The sequence below is a fragment of the Corella eumyota genome, chromosome 7 (genome assembly GCF_963082875.1).
Source record: "Corella eumyota chromosome 7, kaCorEumy4.1, whole genome shotgun sequence".
Lineage (NCBI taxonomy): Eukaryota > Metazoa > Chordata > Ascidiacea > Phlebobranchia > Corellidae > Corella > Corella eumyota.
Genome location: NC_137496.1, coordinates 3,031,602 through 3,049,907, shown reverse-complemented (window position 1 = coordinate 3,049,907; position 18,306 = coordinate 3,031,602). Strand labels below are relative to the sequence as shown.

Genomic DNA, 18,306 nt, shown 5'->3' with positions numbered 1-18,306 from the left:
CGTCAAGACTACCGTAACTTAAAGCGGCGTTTCAAAATAGTTGTTTAATTCATTTTTAACGACGGAAATATAAAATTTTAGTTGTTTAAGTATGTTTAATTGGACAAAATTTTTGTATTTTTTGTGTAAATATATACTTATATATGTTTTTACATTAAAATATGAATGATATTTTTCACCAAAAAAAACTAAGTTTTGTTCCCCTTTAAGGCATATTTATATAGATAAAAAATCAAGTAATTAACCAAATATTTAATTAAAAAATTGTACTAATTACAGCATATAAATTAACTATGTATTTGTTTTATAATAAGCTAAAAAAAACAACTTTAATTTTATGAAAAAATAGAAACAACATTGCTATATGCTTGGCTGATTTCGAAAGTCAATAGCGCTGAGTAACGTGACTTGCAATAAAAACATGTGTAAACTGTAAGGTTTTGCAGCGATTTTGTTAAAAAAATAGCTTAAATTCAGTATATTTAACAATGGTTGACGTTTTAAATTTTAATATTGGAATGCTTGGCCACGTGGATAGCGGAAAAACGTCGCTAGCTAAAGCGTTAAGTACTGTAGCTTCGACCGCAGCATTCGACAAAAATCCGCAAAGCAAGTGAGTTTTTTTTTCAAATCTAAAATTTTGATCTAAATTTTATGTAAAAATGATAAATTTTTTGCCAAAAAAGTTGTATATGGTTAAAATGGTTGCTATAAGCTTTTTATTGTACTTTTTCTGATTCTTAGAGAGAGAGGAATTACTTTGGATCTTGGATTTTCTTCTTTTACTGTGGACATTCCCTCACACTTACAAGATTCAAAATATTCTAAACTACAATATACATTGGTCGACTGTCCGGGTCATGCATCATTAATTAGAACAATAATTGGAGGTCAGTTGGTTAAAAAAATTATAAAATTAGGATTTGAAAAATTTTTTTTTGGAAAATTTTTAAGGAGCACAAATTATCGACTTGATGGTATTGGTGATCGATGTGGTGAAAGGAATTCAGACACAAACTGCTGAATGTCTCGTAATAGGAGAAATTATCTGCAACAAAATGTTAGTGGTTCTAAACAAGGTGGATCTACTTCCAGAAAACAAAAGAAAGGTAAATAAAAAAGAGTCAATTTTTAATTTTTTAAATACTAATTATTATCTGTCATTATTTTGCCTAGTCAGCAGTAGAAAAAATGACAAAGCGAATGCAGAAAACTTTGGAAGGGACCAAGTTCTCTGGCTGCCCCATTACTTCTGTTGCAGCTAAACCAGGAGGAGGAGAAGGGGGTGATATTACCCCTCTAAACATCGAAGATCTAATTAAGGTTAAAACTTCAATTTTTTATGTTAAAAAAATTATATATCACACAGAAAACCTCTTAAAATTATAATACTTTTTGTGTTTAGGTTTTAAAGGACCTTACATATATTCCTGATCGCTCTCCAACTGGACCCTTTATATTCAGTGTTGATCATTGTTTTGCGATAAGGGGTCAGGGCACAGTAATGACTGGGACTGTGTTGAGTGGAAAAGTTAGTGTTAACGACACTATAGAAATATCAAATCTACAGGTCAGTGTTTTGTGTGTTTGTTCCTTAGATGATTGCCTGTTTTTTGGTCTTATCAGCAGGAATTGAACCGGGGACATTTGAAACATTGCATATTTCACAATAATTAATAATAATTTAATATGTTTCAGGCTACAAAAAAGGTCAAGTCTATTCAAATGTTTCACAAACCAGCTCAGTCAATTAAACAAGGGGATCGTGCCGGAATATGCGTCACCCAATTTGACCCAAAACTCTTAGAAAGGGGGCTAATTTGCACACCGGGGTCTCTTAAAATCCTTTACGGGGCTATTGTGAAAATATCAAAAATTCCCTATTATAGTGGGGAAGTGGCGACTAAATCAAAATTTCATATTACAATTGGTCATGCAACAGTTATGGCAAAAATTAATATATTTGGGTGCTCTTCCACACCATCTTGTGGCAAACCTCTTGAAAACGAAGTCGACGACTTAAAGTTGGAATCAAAAAAATTTGATTTCACGAAAAGTTACAACTACCAAGAAATATTAAACAAGTAAAATAAAATTATTTTTTACAATTTATTCGAACATTTAAGTGTGTGTTAACAAAACTAATATTTTAGGGATAAGAGTGCAGAGCAATGGGCTGTCCTTGAATTTGAGAAATCAATTATTTGTAAAGAAGACAGTCTGGCAATTGGATCAAAATTTGATGCTGATATTAACGCTAACAAATGCAGGTTATGTATTTTGTTATATGTAAAATTAACATCAATATTAACAATATGGTGTTTTATGAATTTGTTTTATTTATTGGTAGGTTAGCTTTTAAAGCGCAAATCGTCGAGGCTATAACTGATAAAGACTACGTGAAAACAGTGTTGCCAAATATTAAAATATTCAAGAAAAAATCAAGGGAAGGCACCGTAATGCGGGTAAATAAAATGGCAACCCGTATTTTTTGATATTTCATTAATTAACTTATGTATATTTGCGTTAAAATGCGCTTTAAATAGATACACGACGAATACAATGTAATATGTACTGGACTTTTGAAAAAAGAAACTAATATTGAATTATTTACTGGTCTTAAAGTTGAGTTATCTACCGGTGAACACGGAGTCATCGACGGCTCGTTCGGCTTAAGCGGAAAGGTCAAGGTTCGAATCCCGGGTCGGTCATTTTTATTTTTTTTTATTTTTAGTTTTTAGAAGCCTTTAGTTTTGCATTTTAAGTTTAATGTATTATTAATTCTTTAAGTGGTTTAGTAGGTCATTTTTTCGCTGCAAAACTTAAACGTTTGTGCGCTGTGTATTGGAGTATTTCCCCACACACATTAAACTCACTGCCAGCAAATTTGCTTCAGAATTTGCCAAAAACTCTCTGTTAATAATGCCACATTAAAAGTAATCAGACTGAATTTTTTTTTCTTCGTGTAGTTGACCTACTAACTTGCAATTAATTTAATTTAATAAATTAAAAAATTTTAAATTTTTTTTATGTGAAAATTTTCAGATGGTTTAAAATCTGAAACAAAGACGATGCTTGGTGGTAAGACTAAGAAAGGTCGCAAAAAATCTGAAGAGCCTGACGTCAAAACTAACCCTGACGTGGTTGTTAAAGTGACTCTTAATTTTAAGAGATATGTCTATGACCCTGCCAAGAAAATGAGCCAAAATTGAGGGAAATATTCAACGCAATCTTTTAGCAATAATGTATGCAAAAATTTGTTGCAATTATTTTTTACTTTTGAAATTTTGCCAGGTTCTTATTTTATTTTCTTTTTATTTAAAGTAACTTTAAGACCCAATTATTTAAAATTTTTAATAGGACTTCGTCAAAAAGAAACAAAGACACGTGGTTAATTTAAATAATCTGGGCTTTTAAATATAAAATTTTTATGAAATCTAGTCCAAATTAATCACGTGACCCAAATTCGTCGCTGACCGTATTATTACTCATTGGCCACTTTTCAAACTCGTCACGTGACCACCTAACACGTGACTGCCCTATTACGAATTTAATACCTTCCGGTGTTTTCAATTTCTCGACGTGATGCAACCGGCCCGAGATGACGTCACTTTCATTTTCTTTCTGGTGATGCAATTCTCTGCCGGACTTTAAAAGTTAATCACTATTTCGGGCATTCGATTGACCGCTCAATTGCTTGTACATGGTGCTTTATATAAGCATGTGACGCATTATCATTGGCCTTTAATATGACAATTGATCAAAAACAACATCTATTAAAATATAAACTGTGGGAATTGCTGCTTATCTTTAAGATTTCATTAAAAAGGTGATAACAAAACAACATATTTTTTATGTAGAATGTATTATAATATTTATATAAGCAAAGTAAGTGAAGATAAACACCAAAATCCAGCGTTAGGGTAGAGATTCTAATTTATATTAATCTATAGACGATTAAAATATAATATTTCAATGAGTTGATAACGCTGAAAGATGTTTTTAATTAAAGTGGTAATATGGACATGCTGAATCGCACGTAACCAGATAAATCCAGTTAAAACCGGATCTGATTTATTGATCGTTGGCGGTTAAGTTTATTGGTTTTTATTCATAATTGATGCGGTATTGCTGAAATCTTGTTTTGTTTTTAGCCTTATTTTGACAGGAATAAAATAGAGTTAATTAAATGCATGATATTGTCTGGCGTCCTGTACTTGTAAACAGGAGAAAAACATCTTAAAATTTCGTTTTTAAATTTGAAAAATTTCGAATTTTCTTAATTAAGTTTGTGTGGTAACTGTAAACTTTTATTTCAAAACTTGCCAGTTAAATCTAATCTCGTGAATATCAAAATATTTACGTTAAATATTAAGAAATTAAAAAAATTTTCTTTAAAGAAACATTAAAAGTTAGCAAGTTAGGCTCAAATATTTTGGCGATTCAAGTGTTTATAAAATATTATATAAGTTTCCAATATTTTGATTGAAGTAACTTAATATTGGCCACAACAAAGGCGTGGCGACTCTTTTGGCCCATGGCTACACGAATTACCAATGAAATAGCTACCATATGTGTTATTATTACAGAAAATTCGTATCCAAAATTGGCCTTACCTACATTTTATATATATACGGTCCTTATTTCGTTCTGCTTTAAATTGCCCTGAATTGCAATCGAGATTTAGAGCCGTTATTTCGTATTTTGATTGAACCGGGGATCGCTAGTGCAGAGGATCGAAAATCGATTGATTTTAGGCCTTTTGAACTTCTAGTTATGCATGAATATTTAATATTATTTGGGTTTTTTCTTGAAAGAAGTGATTACTTTAAGTCAGAAGATATTGACGTTTGTTTAATTTATGTTTTAATCAGTTTTTTTCTTGGCACGCTCAATACCTGATGTTATTTTTGGCCGAGTTTTGTTCTTATGTAACAGGATAAATTTTAGAAGCATAGGTGAGTCTAGACTAGCCTGTGTCCTTACGATAAAAAAACAACTTTAATATACAAAGATGTCATCATTATCAATCATTACGTTTTATTATACAAAAAGAGTTTCAAATCATCTGTTGGGGGGAAATAAAATAATGTGTTTACGTTAAGATTTATTTGACCATCTGCAACATATGGTTGATGTTTATATAACGGTAATTGTGATACAGTCAGCGTGTAATTGGACATATTGCCTTTATAGTTTACAACCAGCTGCTTTACTTTTACAAAGCGACAGAAAAAGGGGTTTTCTAGCGGCCAAATACGAAAGTTTTGAATCGATATTACTTCAAGTTGTGCTGCTTTATGTTAGTGTTGTAGATATAGTTTAAAAGTGTTTTATTATAAGAGTAAGTTTTAGGTTTTGTGGTCAATATAAAAGTAATAGAATCACTTATAAAGAAACTGGTTATATTCTAAAATAGTATATAGATTTGAACATGCTTGATTAAATTTGTGTTTTTTTAAGTTTTTTTTTGCTTGTCACTTAATTACTTTTGCAAATTGTCAGGAATTAGGTTTTGTTGAACACTTGCAGACTTGCAGGTAATTTTAAATTTACAAATGGTTATAGAGTTTGTTTTTGTTGTTTCACTGGTGTATAATACGTACGTGGAATTTCAATACTCCCATCGACTTAATTTAATTATATTGGACGGATGCGCCATACTGTCTGTTTTATATCCTGCCTTAATTTTTAATTTATAAAAGTGATAATATCCAAATAAAGTTATAGTTCGTGTAACTTCCTTAAAAAAACAAAACTATAAAGTTATAATTTAGGGTATATTTGTACTGTTATAATAAAAAAACGATTCGTCAAATTAGTGATATTATACTTTTAGTTTTATAGAACTTACTTGTTGATTTAGGGTTTTAGGGTAAGCAGGGCAGATTTAGGTTTACAAAAAGCTATTTTAACTATACAAGTTGATATAAATTGTGGTAAAGCTTGAAATATGATCTAGATAAAACTTTTATTCTGGCAGGCTAGCAAAAAACAAAACAATTTTGCTGCATATCACTCTGATAACGCAGTTTTAAAGGGAAGCGACCCAATACATTTTGCGCATTACAAATTGGTGATGACGTTTAACTAAAACCACGAAAAGCACAATCATTGTAATTGGAAATAGCAATTAACACAAAATTGAGGACATTGTTATTTAATTCTGACTACCCATTTAGTATTAGTATTTGTGTAGCATGGCGTTAAAGTAACTTTATGTAAGACCCTAATTATTAAATATTAATTTTCGATTTCATTTTGCCAAACAATACCACGTGGCCGTGGAAAATTTATTTTTTCTATCGCCGGATTTGGGATTGAATGGTATAAAGGAAACGGATTCAATTATCGCCTATATAGAGGGAATAAAACCCAAGTCAGCATACTGGTCTGTCATTTGATATTCCCATGACGTCATAGGATTACGTAAATAACGTGTTTTCAGTATTGGCAGTCATACATAGTAATTATTAGGAAGACAGCCAGCAATTTTGGTAAAGGTAGTCAGTCTGCTATTAAAACGCACATGCTCGCTAAAAATTTTAACGTCTATTCTGGTTACCTTTTTACTGTTTTGTTTTTATTTTAGTTTTATGGGTTTTTGCGTATAAAGGTGTAGTGCCATTGAAAGCTAATGACCTTTATGGTATTTAAGATATATCGGGCTTTATGTATAAAATAGGTCATGCAACACGACTTAGAAAACGGCAAAATACCTTCGGTTTATAGCAAAGTTTGAAAATACCATTAAATTTGACTTATATATAACCTAGGGTAATATTTCAGTTTGACATTTGATTCGACATTTTAAAAAATGTGTGTAATCAATAACAACAGCCTTGTCATGGCATAGCAGGCAACTTTTTAAAGTTTTTTATGTAGAACATGTTGTATATTTGCTTAGCAGATGTTAGTTTGCTTTATTTCATGTTTTTATTTTCGTGTAAGGGTAAATTTACACAACCAGCTGTTTAGAATATCGTGTTTTGCGCGAAACCTAAGGACGGGTTTAATATCATAACTCTACGTTTCAAAAACTTTAAATTGCTATGCAAAACATGCCTTGTTAATTAAAGAAATTCCAACGTGCCGTGCGTAGCCTTTACGTTTTACACGTTTTGTTGAAATTCTCTTAATTTGAATGTGTAGTAACGTTTACTATGTACAGTAAGGTCTATGTCTTATACAAGTTATAGTTGTTAGTTAGCGAGCGATTTTTGATTTTGCTTTTGCAAATATATATTAAAAAAATTTAAAATAATAATAAATTTGGTATGAATTGTAAATTTAAAGAGTTAGTTTAAGAACGTAAAATACAAGTGGTCTTATATTAGTATTTTAACTGAGTTAAAAAACCTTTAAGTATTTGCAAACGGATGACTAAATTACAATTCGAAGAAGCAGAATTTTTACACAATTTTGGTTTCGTGTTTCTACTAGATGTGTATACGATAAATTAGATAAACTTTTATCGGCATTTTTAAATGTTAAAAATCTCGCTATGCAGCTTAAACTAGGTCGATATAGAGTATACAAACTACCGCAAACCAAAGTTCACTCTATTTAACTTTAAGTGGCATATAGGTCAAAATAAATGAAAAACAGGTTTTGTTTTTAAACTTAGTTATGCAATTTATGTATTTATAGAATAGGTATTGACGTTGGTAGTATGGGAAAATTTGAAAGCATTTCTCTAGAGCATTTTCGTATATTTGTTTTTTGGCAATACATTTACTGAGGTATCAATACCCTTTACAACGAACTAAATCGATAAATTCACTGTTAAGAGACCGCTTTTGTTTGCTATGTATACTAAATTAGGTTGAAGAACGAGTTGTATTTTGAAATAAAACAAACAATCAGCAAACAAGGTAAAGTTTTCGCAGAAATGACGTCATAATATTGAAAGCCAGCTTATAACGACGCGGTTAGACAAATGACGTCACGACCTATCAATCTGTCCCTTTTGTGACGTAGACAGTTACGTCATCGCGCGCATTGGACCAATTCGCACTTGTTTATTCGGCGAGGCGAAAAGTCATTATTGAACAAGAGATCATGTTTGGTCACGTGATAGTTTTACGCCCGAGCGCTCACGCCAGACAAGAAATACTTTAATTGGTTATTTGGCCACAAGTTTAACACTTGTATTGGTTATTATTATGATGTGCTGCAGTTTTAGGTTTAAGTGTAATTTAGTTTGAATCGTGAAAGAACAGTAACTTTTGTTGTTTTGTTTTTTATAAAGCACTTATGCGTATAACAACGCCAGGACTGACTTATAAATATTGACAATAATATTTTTAAATTAACAAATAAATTAACCTCTTAGGTAGTTTTTTTAAGGTTTGGGGGTTACACAAACCCCATTATTTTCTATTTTAATATGTTTCTGCGTACTGCTTTACGTTAGCATTTACATTACCCAGTAGTTTGCCATAAATAAAAATCGATCACCAAAACACAGACATGAGTATTGGGTTTGCTATGCTGCTGTATTACAACTCAGACATATCGTTACGAACATGATAGCCTGTTGACTTAAATAGGTGCCAGTTTTTGCGTGCTTGAGACACATTTGAGTGCCGCCAAATTAGAAAGTGAAAGGCGATATCATAGACGGTCGGGCAGCGTAAGCCATTAGTTGAATATGTAATTGGAAAATTGGCCAGGTCTTTTAGAATTCGATCCGCCGTTTATATTAAAAGGAAGGTTTGCAGTTCGTGCAAACGAGATATAGCTGGATTGGACAGCTTTCTGTTTTAATTTAATTTATATGAGATAACCAATTTATGACTTAGTGAATTAGTAGGCTTTTTAGAAGTGGGTTGGTGGTTTATACCGTAGAGCCCAGTGTCAAATTGCCTAGTACAGCTTTATTTATTATAAGACATCATGTTGTGCCCTTTAATTTGGTAAAGGTCTGTTAGACGTTTTATTTTCGACTCTCTTGTAGCGGAAATATTGAGTTAAAATTACTATTTTCGATGTACAATACTGTCTACTGGTAAATTCAACCTGACGGATATAATAATACCCTAAAACAAAAGCGCTGTGTATTGTAATAACAGGATTTCGATAAGGTATAGGGAAATACTGTCAACCTCAATCCGATGAGACCGTACGAGTTGTAATTTTCCTGCCAATTCACCGCCGCTGTATTATTGCACAGCTTTTCTATGGGATTGTATCGATCCGCTGGCTTTCTCGTAGCTTTGTGGTGCATAGATTTAAATAAGCAGGGATTGAACAGGATTTATGGCGCTTTCATATGTGTCAAAAAGTAGGTCTACCGCTGTTGTATGGGTATGAGTGAAAAGGCTTAGAATTACTTAAAATATGAATTGCTTTATAGCGCAAATTCTGGTTAGTGCGATTTCTCGCAGGCTATATGGTTAATAGTAAAACCGAATTAGCAGCTATAGCAACGTGTTGTAAATTCCGCACAAAAACTCGTTTTTTGGGGGAAATGGGTAATCCAATTCACAGAACGTATTTAAATGACATTTGGCGGAAAGAATATTTTGCGCAGTAGCTGAAATTCGAGTAAATATTAACGAAAAAAGCATGCCTGTTTATCGTGTTAAAATTTCATTAAAATAAATAATCGCAAATTTTATTTAAACAACCAAACGTACTGTAGTCAGATGTTAAACGGTAATAAAGTAAAAGGTTGCCAGACGGCTGATGAGCCTTGTCGTTCGTCCGAAGACGAATCAATTATTTATTGATGTTAAACGACGTAGCATTTTATTAAACCAGTTAGCTCGCTCGCTGGGCGGCAATTACAGTCAGCTTGCGATCGAGAAACGGCTTAAAGGCTTTGAAACAACCGTGGGATGAAATTGCCCATTTCCTTTCGTGTTATTCCTAAACATAATAAGCGTATTGTGCTTATGTGCGTTCAGGATTTTGGATAGATTCTTGCGTAGGCTAGGAAAGATCCCCACGTCAGGTTTTTGTGTACGGTAAATCGAACTTTGAGAGGAATTTTCATTTCCTGGTGGGTTGTTCCGAACCTAAACTGTTTCCATAACAAATATGCAACTTAAACAGTTTCGGTTATAGAGTAAGTGCCAAGATATTAGCAATGACATTACTTATTCCTTTACTGTTTTACAACCAGTATGCGTCATTACCAAACTGTGGTTTTGGTGTATCAGTAAACAGCTATAGGTCACGTTTAAACGATAGTTTGTTTTTTATTATCCGTTTAATGTCAGTTTATTGTAAGTTAATGATAAGTTATACAAAAATAAATATTCTCATGGCATTGGAACGATTTAAAGTTGGGCTGTATTTTCTAAACAACTAAAATTCTAAACAAATTTCGCTTTTAATTTTTACATTTAAAATACGGGAAAGCCTTTGTTTTTCTGAAAACTTCAGTTATAAATCCCATAGCGTTATAGCGACATCAATAATTACAAACGCAGCATATAAATAACACAAGTTTCGGGGAAACTTTTATTTAAAGCGCTTACGCCGAAACATTTTCCACCACAGCTCAGGATATTTATATTTCTGGATATAGATTAGTTGCCACTCGGATGCGTGGTTTAATTGTTATAAAGCAGATCGACCTTCGCTGCCAGTTAGGAAGTAGATTTGTTTGCTGATTGAGTTAATGCATCCGCACCTTTTGTGTATTTTATAAACACTTTAAAAGGGGAAAAGTGGAAACAGGTCGACTATCGTATCGGGTGTTTTTATTTGGTATTTAGATTAAGTGTGTTTGGGGTGTTTTTTTGCATGGTGTACTTAATTTCTGGTGTAAAAAAGTTCCAATAAGCAATATTTGCATTTAAACTAACTCAGTAAGTTTTAAATTACTTGTAACAGTTTTTGTAATGGTGTTGGTTATAGTGTTCTAGCTATAAGGGTACTATCGTTATACGGCATGGGCCTTAGCAGGTCTATTCGATAAATTCAGTTGTATTGTATCAAATAGAAAGCATGTGTCAACGATATTTAATTAAAAACATGATGTTAGTAGGCATTGTGCATTTTTCGATAGCCAGCAAAGAAAGTTGTTAAGAAATTTCAGAATCAGATATTCTTGTTATTTGTTTACTATATTTGGTTAAAGTTAAAATGTAGTAGTTCAAGTTAAAATGTAGTATTTCAACGAAAAAAGATTTTAAGAGAATTAAATTGAAATAAAAATTGTTTTTTAACGATTTGTTTAGTTTAAGTGTTGTAGTTTTATAAGAAAAAAAACATTGTAAATAAATTCTAAACATAAGGCTGAACAACTCAAAGTTTTAAGTTTAGAAATATTAAATATATTATTCCCAAGGCTAGGAATAAGATTACAAGTAGCATTGGTGTGGTTCCGATTCAAAATTCGAAGTTGTAAATTGAACTACATTGTTTTAAATTCAATAGAAATGTCATTAGGTATTTCAAGTCTTTTAAATACTCGGTGATTCATCGGACTGCCCACGTGCCAGCAAGAGTCATTACAAATACCGTTTAAAAACAAGGGGAAACCTACAAAACATTGTTAGCACATTAAAATAGAATTAGTTTTCTCAATTCCTAAAAACTTCTGTTTTTTTTCCAGGTTTAGGGTTTAAGTTTAATGGGTGTATAATAGCAGTGTTGTGTATCGTCTTGAATAAACAATCATGCCCAACGTCGTGAGAAAATACGCCCGGCTCTTTGTCAAGAGACTCAGACGCGTGACGTCATCGACATCGTCACCCCAAATTGTTCCCAACCCCGGTGACGTCATCGCCCATCCCGACGATGTATTACGTCACGCGGACAAGGAAAAATCGACTATCGACGAAAGAGATATCACACGTAAGTGCAAAGTGGCGGCGTCGGCGCTTTCATCTTCCTTATGACGTCATCACGTTTACGTCACACTTCTTAAAATCGTCATTAAAAAGGTCTGGTCGTCTATTAAGACCAATCTTGGATAAATAAATAATCGTCAGCGTCAAACGCTTTCCACTTTGAAATGTGTCGAGCCACTTAAATCTTAATTTGATTCTTGATTTTATCAGAAGCCCGTTGTCCACTTAAATTCAAACATGACTAATGTGCTCTGCCCATTACGTATCCTAAGCCCAAGCCTAGTATATATTAACCGCACCGCTTCATTAAATCACAAATTTGCATTCTATATTTAAAATATGGGCGTTACTGTGTTATTTTTAGAAAAGTAGACAAATTTGGAACGTTCTAATGACTTAAATGGAAAAAGTAATCACTAAATTTGGGCGCTGTGATGAACTGTATGTAAATAGTTTGGCCAATAGTCTCACAAGTAATTAGTTTCTCTGAATTCTCGTCACCATGAACATGTCATTTAATGCCAGCTTATAGAGTCTCGCCCATTTAAAACTGTCTAGGTTAACACAGATTATCACCACCTTACATGTTAAAATCCTGTAAGTTGTGTGTGATTATAGAGTAAGTGTGATTACTGAAAATTAATTAAAAAATAGCTTCTTCGTTTTAGAAACGCACGTGGTAGAAAAATGTTTAACCTGACCGTTAAAGGGGGCATTTGAACTATGATCAAACTGTTTATTTATCCATATACCAGATTAAAATCAGATAACAAGTGTTGTCGTATAGCGCTAAATATATCTAGGGTCTATAAGGCACCTTGATAATACGCTGACCATGCTAATATAAATCGTTTCTTTTAAAATAGGTTTTTTATTTAAATTTTTTTTTATTTAGTCGAAGTATCTGCCATTGTAAACCAAGAACAAATTAACCCTCAACCCTCGAATACGGACAATTCAACAGAAAACAACAACTCCCCGATTCAGACGTTCGACATCTTCGAAAACTCTTCCACGGAGCGGGACGAACCCTCCTCCAGCGACGACGATGACGTCATTACCGCAATTGATGACATCACAAAGGAGCTGGAAACCCTAAAGACGCTGAGGATAGAGGATGCGATTATCGAGTCAAGGAAAATGCAGACGACGATAGAGAAAATACCCCCGGTAATTTTTTCCCATTTTTTAATTTTTTCAGTAAAATTTAAAGTTTTTTGCATCTTATTTGCATATTGGAGTAAGTATGCTACATTCACACTTACCTTACTTCAACTATAATGTTGTCAAAGTACACAAAGACACTTAAAAGTGTGTGTGTTGGTAAGCACCAATGCACTTTAAGTCAAAAGCTTCTAACAAACAGAACGGCCTTTAAATCACTTCGACAAGCACTCTTAGGATTTCCTAAATGGTCATTAGACATTACTTGAATTGCAGTCAAAAGACGACAGTATGGTATTAATAATGCATAAACAATTGAACTGGGTGCTATGAATAATTAATGGTGAGCACAAAATCATGATTAAATGGTCTTGTCTTGCAGATTTTGACGTTAATTAGGATTTTGTGTTCTGATGTATGCCCTATGCCCCAATGTAAGAAGGTCGGCTGAGGCTAATCTGTATTTCCTGGATCGCAGTTTAGCCTTTAGTTACACCAATTTATTTGTCTGTTATTGGACTGCTGGCATAGGTCTGTCGCATGTTTTTTTTCAAATAATTAGACAGCAATTAAGACGTCATTGTGTTTGGTTACAAAACATTGTCGTTTGAAACTAAAACAAACATGACGCGAGCTCTTTGACTTGAACCACTAACAACTTGCCAAGTGTGTCGCACCGTGTTTCTAATTGCTTTCCTGACGTCATAATTACCGTCGTTCGCGACCACGTGACAGAAAACAATTATAAGTGACGTAATAGTTAAATGGTTAAGCCACGTGGTTAAAGACTTAATTGCGTGTAAATTTTAATTTCTATGAACTTTTACTTTTGAAGGGTTTCTTTAAACTTGTGTGCTGTCTTCTATTTGTTTGTTAACATAGATGTTATGTCATTTAATCAATGCCATTTGACGTTGAGAAATCAGATGGTTTTTCTAATTAACTAGACATCAGATTATACGTACAAAACTAATTAATCTTAACTCGTACATAGAAAAGAAATACACCCCGCTGTCTAACTTTGACTGCTGGCATATTAAAGTTTTAAAGTAGTCCCCTGTCAACTAGAAAAAAATTACAAAACTTATTGATTATTATATATCATTGCGATGTTAATTAATGTCTTGTACTTAATAAGGCCGATTGTAGCTGTCTTTAAATAGTAATTTGTTATTAAAAATAGTTTGTGTTGCTAAAATTAATCGTGGTTTTAAAATGTAATGTCAAAAAGGATATATCTTAACCTCGTGCTTTAAACAGGCCGTGTAATATTTTTATATTTGAGGTCGTTTAAATTTATGACACAAAATTAATTTTGAAGATATCGTAAAATTTTTCTGGTTCGGTGAATCTATTTAGCAGCTAAGCTTCCAAAATTAAATCGATTTTTTTCAAAGATGAAATATTTATCGACCCACTTTCAATTAAAAAACAAAAAAAGCAGCTTGCCTTCTTTGGGCGTCGGTTTAATTACGTTTATTTAAAAGCTTCTTTTTACTGATTACTTTTTTTAAATCTTAACTGCAAAACCAAGAAATATTGATTTAATTTGGGATTATCATATATTGGAAAGGGATAATTATAAATGAAAAGCATTGTTCTGAAATGATAGTATGTATATACATGCATATGCTTATAGTTTTGTCAAATAATTTTATTTTGGTAGATTGCAAGCGAAATGTTTAACAAAAAGTTGTTATCAAATTTTTCTAATTTCAGATCAACGCGCGACGCTTAATGAAAGAACTTCGACTTCTTCGTAAAGCAAGTAACGAAAGTAACGGCACATTTGAGGTCAATCCCTGTCCGCTTGATGGCGATGAAGAGGGGGGCACGAACCTATCAGAGTGGGAAGTCGTTTTTTACAAGTTTGATGAAAATTCAAACCTGTGGAAATCGATGCAGAACTACAACGTAGAGAGCGTTAAATTCCGTGTCAATTTCCCAGAGGACTTTCCATTTTCTCCTCCGTTTGTTCGCCTGATCAGCCCTTATATTGAGAATGGTTTTGTAATGAACGGAGGGGCGATATGCCTTGAAGTTCTTACGAATCAGGGCTGGTGCAGCGCTTACACTGTGGAGGCTTTAATCGTACAAGTTGCAGCAGCTTTGTCACACGGCGGAGCTGTTGTAAGCAAGCATCAAAAAAGAAAGCAACACAAACTAACGAAAAAACGCGCGGAAGTCGAGTTCCAAAGAATTGTTAAAATTCATAATAAATACGGCTGGGTAAAGCTGGAAAAGGACGAAGGCTAATGCAGCTTCTATTTTAGTCAATTAAAAACGATACGAATAATATTTAAGAAGAGGTTTGCACCTCTGTAAGCCTGTTTTTATTTTCAAAGCAATGCAATTTCATATTTCAAGAATTACCTACTGAATAAGTTTAAGAAACTACACGAAAAATTTGTTCTAATTGAAGGTAAATTGCCCCTGTTCCTATTATTTTGATTCCATATATTGTCCATAACTAGTTGATAGGCTTTGTTTGGTCTTATTATATTTGAATTCATATTAAGAGCTAGTGAGATTTTTAGTTTTAATATTTTACCATTTTCATGTCCAAAGTGGCGCTTTTCTTTGACGTTGACCGTCAAATTACGTCCTTAGATTTCATGCAATCACATTGGCACATACAATGTGTCGTTCATTAGCTATTATCTTACTGCTTACTGGACCACATACGAAGTAGTATTCCACAAAAAATTTGTTGCAAGATATTATTTTGCGTAACGACTTAAAGTAATTGCTTTAAGTAGATTACAATGCTTTGAAGGAATTCGTTGATTATCGTACTTATAAAAGTAACATACATTTGTTACGTTGTCCCTTTTTTATCATTTTTTTGCAATGAGTTTTATGTATAGGTTTTAATCGACCAAACTTCTTCACTTATTTATTTGTTTGTTTTTCATTCCCGTTTTATTTTATTGTCGATAAATTTACCTTTAGTAATTGTGATTTTTTTAAACAAATCGCACCTGAAAGAATTTGATTTTTTTGGTAAATTTTTCTTTTTTTTTTATTTTATCTGATTTCTGGGTGTCTAGTGTTTTGTTGAGCGATTGTCGCTGCTCTGTTCTTTATTTCTCTAATTTGCTTTTTATAAGTAAAGGAATATTTATAATATAAAGAAGTCTACTTATTGAAAAAAAAACAGACAAAAAATTATTTTTTGAATATTTTTTTTACTAGATTACTACCCTAGAGCCTTCATAATTTTTGGTTTAAAAAGTTGATTTTAAAATGCTTTTAATAGAAAGATAATTTTTATTTAAACAAGAATAGAAAATCTTCAAGATAAAACAAATAAAAACTCTGGTAAATCCAAAAAAAATTGACTAACTAATAAATATAAACTCTACTAAAAAAAGTAAAAAACTTCAAGATAAAAAAATAAAAAACTATAAAAACAAAATAGTCAAGATTCAAAAATCAGTAATCGGAGGCATGTGTTCATCTAATGCCTTTAGTTTCTCTTCTTCCCATTGGTCGACTAATTTATCATTTTCTTGTTCAATGTCCATTTCAATATCAGAAAATGGGTTTTCTATAAAATATAAATATTAAATGTGACTAAGTTAGAAGATGTGATATTGCCCTTACATTTACCGGTCTGTTTTTAAACTCAGTAGAACAAAAAAAATGAACCAGCAGTATGGTGTAGTGGTAAGAACACTTGCTACACCCCTAATGAGGTCGTAGGTTTAATCCCCACCGCTCTTATGCTGTAGCGCCCTTGAGTAAGGCGCTATAAACGGTGTGAACTCCAGCTAAGCCAGCACCTAATCAGCAGTATAATTATCGGGCAATTATAATCTATAATATCCCAAACTGCCACAGGCAATTTGAGACTGGGTCAGAGTAACTGATGTTACTCTATGTTTAAGTCGCGCATTCGACTTTCCCACATCGAGGATAAAGATATATACAAAAAAAAAAATACTAAGCTCCTTAATCAAGAATGCTATTAAAATGGAAGCAATTGGTAGTATTAAACTGATGACCTATTCAGAGGATAGCAAGTGCCTTAACTATACATTGGCCTCTTCTTTTATAAAAACTTTTATATCACTTATGATGTATTCCCCAAACCATTTTTGGATTCTTTGTTGTTTGCATTCAGCCAAAAATCACTCCCAGATATGTTGGTGTTGTTGTCAAGATTTTCAGTGGATTGCAAACTTAAGTTGATCGGTTCACTATATTCACTACCAACTTCTAAAATAAACATAAGTATTTTTTTTTGTATATATCTTTATCCTCGATGTGAGAAAGTCGAATGTGCGACTTAAACATAGAGTAACAACTGTTACTCCGACCCAGTCTCGAGTTGCCTTTAGCAGTTTGGGATATTATAGATTATAATTGCCCGGTAATTATGCTGCTGATTAAGTGCTGGCTCAGCAGGAGTTAATACCATTTATAGCGCCTTACTCAAGGGCGCTACAGCATGAGAGCAGTTGGGACTAAACCCACGACCCCATGGTGGTGTAGCAAGTGTTCTTACCACTACACCACGCTGCCAGTATGTATTTCTTATGTAAAAAAACTTCCTAAATACCATAAGTAAATCGTTAAAATTTTGGGGATATGTTATTAGAGTTACCGCATTGAACAGTATCTGACAAGATGGGGTTTCTATTTTCTTTTTCCATGTGAACTGATTCGTTCTCACTCTTATTATTTCTGAAACATAAAACAAATTTTAAATACCTGATTTCTAAATCATTTTTTATTTACAAAACAAAATTTATTATCAACTATTTTTCATTTAGGAAATGAATTTACCTTTCTACATCATCGATAGCTGTAAATTGAGAAGCAGACACAAATGGATCATTTACAAATGTTGTTTTTTTGCTGATTGGCATGGCAACAGGGTTAACAGCAGCATCTTTCTCTGTTGCAAGGTTGGGTACAACTGCACTTGGAGGGCTGGAGGAAATTTTTTGTTTTTTGACAGTAAATGACGACTTTTTTGGGGCAGTAAATAAAGGTTTAAACTTGGGTTTCAAAGTGGTTGAGTTTTGTGTTTTCTCAAGGGGAGGTGTAGTGGTTTGTGGTTGGGAACGTTTAGGTATCTTTTCGCTGTTATTGGAAGCAGAAACTTTAAGTTTGGTGGGTGTGAACATTGGTCTTGTTTTGTTATTAACCCCTTTGTTAGTATCTAAAATTAAAAAGCAATTATTTCTTAACTTAAAAACATTTCTATAATGGACTAAATTATTTAAGGATTGCCATAGCCTTGCTTATTGTGTTCTTTAGCTTATAACCTTATGTTTGATTTTCAATGCATTCAAGTTGTAACCAATGAACTTTTAAAAACCTTTTT

General features: G+C 32.7%; 2 protein-coding genes across 2 annotated transcripts; both read left to right on the top strand.

Moving 5' to 3' along the window:
• The first annotated feature begins 442 nt into the window (after positions 1 to 442).
• LOC145760387 (selenocysteine-specific elongation factor-like) lies at positions 443 to 3,836 on the top strand. The gene is made up of 11 exons (XM_082574270.1): positions 443 to 613; positions 745 to 890; positions 955 to 1,109; positions 1,177 to 1,323; positions 1,406 to 1,570; positions 1,699 to 2,084; positions 2,154 to 2,270; positions 2,351 to 2,465; positions 2,547 to 2,703; positions 3,046 to 3,245; positions 3,361 to 3,836. The coding sequence occupies exons 1-10, from the start codon at positions 489 to 491 to the stop codon at positions 3,210 to 3,212; spliced, it is 1,680 nt and encodes a 559-aa protein (XP_082430396.1). The 5' UTR covers positions 443 to 488; the 3' UTR covers positions 3,213 to 3,245; positions 3,361 to 3,836.
• Positions 3,837 to 11,573: 7,737 nt separating this feature from the next.
• Positions 11,574 to 16,091, top strand: LOC145760403 (uncharacterized). Its single transcript, XM_082574287.1, has 3 exons — positions 11,574 to 11,811; positions 12,703 to 12,977; positions 14,691 to 16,091. Exons 1-3 carry the CDS (start codon positions 11,634 to 11,636, stop codon positions 15,225 to 15,227), a joined length of 990 nt encoding a protein of 329 aa, XP_082430413.1. The 5' UTR covers positions 11,574 to 11,633; the 3' UTR covers positions 15,228 to 16,091.
• Positions 16,092 to 18,306: the final 2,215 nt, after the last annotated feature.

Bases quoted from the DNA above. Each gene is read 5' to 3' on its own strand.
- LOC145760387 (XM_082574270.1), top strand. From the start codon at position 489: ATGGTTGACGTTTTAAATTTTAATATTGGAATGCTTGGCCACGTGGAT. The intron at 1,110-1,176 runs GTAAATAAAAAA...TATTTTGCCTAG, and splicing joins TTCCAGAAAACAAAAGAAAG to TCAGCAGTAGAAAAAATGAC. The intron at 2,704-3,045 runs GTCGGTCATTTT...GAAAATTTTCAG, and splicing joins GGTCAAGGTTCGAATCCCGG to ATGGTTTAAAATCTGAAACA.
- LOC145760403 (XM_082574287.1), top strand. From the start codon at position 11,634: ATGCCCAACGTCGTGAGAAAATACGCCCGGCTCTTTGTCAAGAGACTC. The intron at 11,812-12,702 runs GTAAGTGCAAAG...TTTTTTATTTAG, and splicing joins CGACGAAAGAGATATCACAC to TCGAAGTATCTGCCATTGTA. The intron at 12,978-14,690 runs GTAATTTTTTCC...TTCTAATTTCAG, and splicing joins CGATAGAGAAAATACCCCCG to ATCAACGCGCGACGCTTAAT.